At 32.6% G+C, this 7,216-nt stretch overlaps 1 protein-coding gene across 1 annotated transcript in view; it reads right to left on the minus strand.

Annotated features, from left to right (window-relative positions):
• The window catches only part of LOC125054406 (zinc finger protein 433), a 28,548-nt gene extending 26,876 nt beyond the window's left edge, over positions 1-1,672 (minus strand). The window contains exon 1 of the mRNA XM_047656278.1: positions 1,397-1,672. Coding sequence (XP_047512234.1) covers positions 1,397-1,399 — 3 coding nt within the window. The 5' untranslated portion in view covers positions 1,400-1,672. The remainder of the gene's footprint in view (positions 1-1,396) is intronic.
• Positions 1,673-7,216: the final 5,544 nt, after the last annotated feature.

Genomic DNA, 7,216 nt, shown 5'->3' on the forward strand with positions numbered 1-7,216 from the left:
TTTCGGCTTATTTAAGAATTTATTAAAGGTATTATTTTACATATACTATAATATATGGGTCGTTGTAAATGCTCAAATTACTGTGAATATGTATTAGCTTTAATTAGGTAGATATTTAATTTAATCAGGGTTGATAGGTATAATTGGTATCATCCCTAATGGGGTTTTAAAAAAAAATATGCATATCCTCTCAAAGATATTGAAAGATTCGTGAGTAATAAATTATTTAAAAGTTTCCTATTTTAATGATTTTGTTATGAATAAAATAATTAAACATGAACTATCTTATGATTTGAAACCAGTTTCCAGGAGCCTTTATTACGGAAGGCGGTCTCCAAGGCCATAAATTTGTATAAAATAATATAAATAAAAGCGGAAGCATTATTTTGTCCTGTGACGTCACGGGATTAGCACGGCTGATTTATTATTAATTATTATAGCTATAACGTGTATTTTGTTTAATTTTCAAAAATTTACGACTGACGTCCCTTTGTTTTCCATGTCCATTATTTTAATTGTTTTGCTTTGGACAGTTCAATAGATTAGCTATATTTATAGCCAATAACCAAATACTTATGATTCATACATTTTAATAAATATATTTGCCACGAAAAGTATTAATAATCAGAAAAAGAGAGATTTTGGTTGTTCTACTAAAACACCCGCGCGTTTTTGAATGGCTATTACTTGAGTTTACCCGTTACGAATCATTGTAACAAAGTTTATAAAGATGATTTACTAAAAACGTAATTGATAAGTCTGTTACACATAAATGTCATGTCAAATTCGAGCTAAAAGAATAATTTTAATTTGATCAAGCAACCGGGTGTAACTCGATACATGAATAGAAAGCTCCTATTATGATATTTGTAAGAGTAATGTTTAAAAAATAAAATTTACGACCTCCTTAGACAATGGCAGCCATGCATCACTCGTCATAAAGGCGAGATTAGACGCGTCTCTTTGACAGATTTATGGAAGTTGCATAATGCTCTCAAACAAAAAACAACTGCCGTTCGAAGAAATTTATCTTGTGATTTTTTTGCAGGACAATACTGTATGAAATTTGAATGTTGTGGTTTGGTTTAGAACTGGTTGATAATTTAAAAAATTGTTTGACATGCTTACTATTACAAGCACATGGAATTACTTAATATTATAAAATATGTTTTTTCGTCTTAATAATAACGTTACTTAAGTTTTTACTTTCAAGTCGATTTAATATTATCAATTGTGTACAGCGCCATCTGTTGACGAATATTGATCAACTTAATGCGTCTGTAGAACGGAATGTAATTTGAGGTTAGTATTCGTTTTTTCCATTGAATACTATTATATAACACACAACATTCAATTATTTGATATTACATTAAACAAAAATAAATATAGCACTCACCATGGGTTATTTCACAATTCTAATACATAAAACACAATTTTCTATCTGGAGCAACGTGTGACTCAGCTCGCTTTACAGCTGCAAGAGAGAGACACTCCGAAACTGCGCCGAGAAACTACGAAGTTTGTCGAGTCGTTTGTTGGCGTCCCGCCTCCGGTAAACTGACGTATACAACTGACAGCAAACGCGCGCGAAGCGTCTCATGACAAACGTGTGCCGCGAAATGCGATTTTTATCACGCATCCTTTGCGAAAATATTTTAAAAACAGAACAGAATGCAAAAAACTATTTTTACAGATTATATCCAAGGATGACAAATAATAAATGCCAATATAATATTAAATTAGAAAAATAACATTTTAATATAAATATAAACTTTTAAAATATTTGTACTCGTGTTATTAAGAAGTATACAAAGGTTTTGCCTTGATCTGTGTTGTGGTATATTGAAGTAAATAAATTATTAAAAATAAAAGGTGGACAGCCGGTGTAACCGGTCGGGGAGAGATTTAAATCGTTGAACAGGTAAGTCGGACAATGGCTATCGAGCCACGATTCGCTTAATTAAACATGATAAATAAAAACATACGAGGCTGACCGCCGTTGCCATCGTGTAACTCGAGAATGTTATTTTGCATTTTAAGCAATGCGACCTAGCGCTTTGCCACAACTTGGTGCATACAGAAAGTAGTGAACTATTTTTAAAATCTAAAATCGAATACAGTTTACCTTTAGAATACATTTCTCAATAGAAATATACAATCAGCACCAATAACTTTATCTGATTTTTATGTTTAAAACTTTTTAGTAAATATGTAAAAAAATGTGTTCCTCGATGACAATGTAAGGCTAGAGGATTGACTTTAATTTAAAAACAAAAGATTTTAAATTTTAAGATTTTAAGAAAAAAATTATATCACACAAAATTTATATTATTAAAAGTAAATTAAGTAGATATTAGATATAGAAAATAATTTTAAATAAGGTTTAAACATATATATAATTTTCTCGATTAAATTTTTGTATTATATTTTATGTTAATTCGTCTTTGAATATAAACACTTTATATATATAACTTTAAAATTAAGGTCATTAAAACAAATACTTTATCAAATTACTTACGATATGGAGGAGAAAACTAAACATAATACTAAGTGTGTTTTTACAAACCGACAATAGATGGCGCCACGAGGGCCGTTAGCAAATTTTATACGGAGTCAAAGTATTCTAGCAAAGCCAATATTTTTTAGGAATTATTAGTAATATTCTTTAGACATATCTTATAAAGATTTTTAGAGGATATCTCAAATTAGCGATAACTGAGGTCAGTGACCTCAATTGGCTGAAAACCACTCGAAACATCGAAATATTTTTTGTAATTAAATATTTATGTAAAACATAGACTCTCTATCCCCACCTCTAGACTCTTATATAATAATATTTTGTAAGCTTGTTGATTGGCAGTAATCTCTAGTAAAACTAGACCAATTAAGAAAATACTTTCACTGGTAGAATTCTACATACTATCTGACAGGCATATCGCATATGTAATTGTTATAAATATTTGTTTTATTATCTGTTTAAGGCATTTAATGTTTAAACACTATTACAAAATAACAAAAGTTAATTTTTAATTTTAATGAATGATTTGCATTACCTGGGTAAAGTTTACTTAAAAACAATTCAATATAAAAAAGCCAATTCTCGGTTATGGTGTTGCAATCTAAGTTAGATCATTTTCGCCAGTGTTGCCACCCATTACCAAAATAAACAGGCAGACATGAGAAAAGTTTTAATGAATTGGCAAGAATACTTTGTACGGACAGGTCACTGTATCATTGATGTTAGAGGACGCTGCAAAATTAACTACGTTTCTCATATTCATTATACCAAATTAAAATCACAATGACGAAATAAACGTTAGTTTATTAATTTATCCAACATAGATAAATTTATTTAAATTATATTTTACTTTTGTTTCTGTGTCTGCAGAGCAATGTTGGCCTAGTGGTTTCAGTGTCCGACTCTCATCCCTGAGGTCGTAGGTTCGATTCCCGGCTGAGCACAAATTTTCTTTCTGTGTGCATTTAACATTCGCTCGAACGGCGAAGGCTTGCCTTAGACCCAAAAAGTCGACGGCGTGTGTTAGGCACAGGAGACTGATCACCTACTTGCCGCATCATGAAACACATATAGAAATCTGAGGCCCAGACCTAAAAAGGTAGTTGTGCCACTGATACATTTTTATTTATTTTATGTTGCCTGTCTGAAGAAATGGACTTAGTGCGTTTAACTTGTGTGAGGTTCGATCTCGGTGAAACAAAAAATACCCGTGAAATTTCACTGCGCAATAGTTATATAATTTATCGTAGATGCCGCCTGACAATGAGATGTGTAATCGATTAATTTTTTGAAAGGCCATAAAAGCCATGCTTGCGTGGATTTAGTAATTGGAAAAGTGTTGCACTATGTCTTACGGAAATAATGAATCATTGTCTCACACTCATTAAATTATATATTATTTATACTAGTGTTTACCGCAAACAATATATTTTTAAGACAATTTTCTTCGAGATATTCACGTAAAATTGACGAATTGACATGACAGTATCAGCGTTTGATTGAGAGGTTGATTGACAACAACATGCTTATCATTTTTATCAAAGACCTGAATGTCTTTCTGGAAATAGACAATTGTACTTGGATTCAAATTCGCTTTACTCATAAGTTATCTTGAGTTAATATATACAATTATCTGATGCTGTACGAATTAGGTGAAAGAAGTGAAAGATACTGTAGCTTTCTATAACTTAATCTTTAATTTATTTTCAATCAAAGAAAAAATTTCGGACACATTTTACGTAACTCCAAAAAATACGAGCTCCTTCAGCTAATCATACAAGGCAGAGTGGCAGGTAGAAGGAGACTTTGCAGACGCACGTCCTGGTTGAAAAACAAAAGACAATGGTTTGTTCAAAGCACCAAGTCATTGTTTAGAAGCGCGGCATCCAAAATTAAACTAGCCATGATGATCGCCAACCTTCGCAAGGAGATGGCACTATAAGAAGAAGATTTTCAATCACTACGTTCCATAGTTATTATTGTGTGTGTGTATACCCATTTAACACTCGTCAAAGAAAACACCGTGAGGAAACCGGCATGTCTTAGGGTGAGATCTATAGTGCGTACTTGGACTTTGCTCAGACTTTACTTACGAAAAACACTAAGGTTAAACTATGATTAAGTATATTTATAGACATTTTAACGGTGAGATTAAGCTAAGCTCAAGCTAAGACAGAAATTGATGTTTCATTTCATGCAATACCTTCTTTATTATCCTTTAAAAAAGTAAAGAATGGTTGTAGTTAAGTCTGAGCAAAGTCTAAGTGCGCACTATAGATCTCACCCTTAGACCCACCGGCCGGCGTGTGTCAGATCCAAGCGGATTCCTTACTTGTTTAGAAAAACCAAATTATCACTAAACATATAAGGAAATCTGAGGCCCATATCTTAAAGTTTGGAGCGCCACTGGTTTCTTTCTATATTAATCTCAGATTATCTAGTGCGGTATTTATGGGTGCTATAACTTTAAAGTTGTATAAGTTTAATTTTGATTAAACTTAAGCTGTCGTAACCAGTGTAAAGATGTTAGTAATGTATTAAACTGTATACCTACACTAAAACACTTGCTCTTGTCCCTAGTTTCCTGTATATATATGTGTCGTGATTATTGCTTTATTTATGGGTTAGTTCAGTTCTATGGTTTTAAAGGAAAATAAATAAATGCTATAAACTGAATATGTGGTATAAAATTCTAGAAAATGCAAACTTGCACCTTTACTTCGTGGAAGTAATACTATTTTTTTATCATTGCTAAATTCTAGTTGATACATCTGTATAGCGACGGTACGGTGACTCATATTTTAACAGCATTTATTATAATGACCACCGCGGAGAGATTTAATCGGGTTCTCCAATACACGTCTGCTCGCGATGACAGATAGGAGCGAAATGCTTTTAACGTAGCGTGGGCCTGCGTGTGCGCATCTAAATATAATGAGCAGGTGAGCGTTTATCGGTGGCGTGTCAACTTAGTGTCCTTATTGTGAGGTAAATTAGTGGACATTTTGTTTTCAGACACTGTTCCTTGTTACTAGTGATAGGTAATTTATATGCGAAATCAAATAAATTTATTGAAGTCGTGAGAAGCGTAGAAAGTCGAGGTTTTCTCTTTAATAGGGTATGACTCAGGTTAAGCTGCAATTAAGAACTGTTTTCCGTTTGAGGTATGGACATTTAACTATGGAGGCCAAAGGCTTTAAAGACAACAAAGATAAATAGACGAAATTGGAAAAACCTGAAGGAGATCTTTACCCGTGAAGGGGTTCCGATCGACTACTACGCTGTATTTTCTACTTTTTATAATGATGGAAAATTAAACGAGCTTTTATTATTATTATAGAGGCTAAATGCTGACTAAGAACGAATTTCTTCTAAGTCCAGACTTAGCGTGAATTATAGCATATGTCAAAATCCAACACCTTTTTATTTATTTATAAAAGTTTACCACATCATACATAGTACTAAATCTACGGCACCTATTTAAAATAATGCATTGAGAGTCCTTAATGACCCTTAATGTGTTTTTGAATACATCAGCTATGTGCATTTTCACACATTTCTAGACAAGTCTTGTCTATTGGTAATGCTATGGTAACCAGAGGTTGTTCTTTCGAATCCTGCTTGTGTGCTGGTGGAGACTGCTTTATGTGAGCAGCCATGAGACCAAAAAATTTTTAAAGATCAAGAAATTCAAAATCAAGGTGCCACTGGCTACTATGCTATTATGCTGGTAGTTTTGATTTGCGTTCCCTTGACAATCTTCTTGAAACCCTCATAAAACTGAATTCTATCACTCCTTCTTTACTGTGCAAAGTATCCTGCTTTGTAACTCCTTACCTCTTGATATCAGACGCGATTCTTTACAAGAATTTATCTTTGTAATTTGCTACTTATACATATTAATTGTGACTCATTGACATAGGGTTTTAAGAATATTTAAATATTCAAATATTCAAATTTAGAAGAATCAACAATCTTTTCTTGAGAAGTACTTTTTTTTTTCTTTTTCAATACAAGGGTTGCCTAGAAGAAATCGCTTGTTAGCGAAAAGACCGCCCGTTGCCTAATTCCTTATGTAACCTGTATATATATTTGTATGTTTGAAGTGTAAATATACGTATATAAGTACATAAATATGCTAGGTATGATTATAGCTCTTGTGTATAATAAATACATCACTGTTTTTTTATGTTTCTTTGCATTACCTTAATTACATAAGTAGGCTCTCAGAATGCAACTTACCCCGTAGTAATTACCTAAGTGAAGCCTTATCGGTACATCACAGATAAAATTCCCAAGACACAGGAGATGTGTAGAATTGATCAGTAGCCCTTAGTATTAGCGTATGTGGACAAAGCGAACAGAAAGAAAAACGGCCAGCAAAAAATGTCTGCCGCCGCGCTATCTGCAGTCCGCGATCCTGTCTCAAATAATGGCATAACACGTGCTATGGAGTAGCTGTTTCAATTGTTTTTGTGTTTAATCTTTCTAGTGATAGTAAGTTAATGAAAATTTAAAATGTGAACATATTGATGACCTGTATAGCGGAGATTAAATACATTTATTTTTATTAAATTATTATTAAAACAATAACTAGTATTTTGTGTTTGGAAGAGATAGGTAGATAAATAATTACCAGTGGCGCTACAATATTTTCTTGAATATAGGCCTCAGATTTTTGTATCTTTTTCGTGATCA

This window comes from Pieris napi, chromosome 12, assembly GCF_905475465.1.
Source record: "Pieris napi chromosome 12, ilPieNapi1.2, whole genome shotgun sequence".
Taxonomy (NCBI): domain Eukaryota; kingdom Metazoa; phylum Arthropoda; class Insecta; order Lepidoptera; family Pieridae; genus Pieris; species Pieris napi.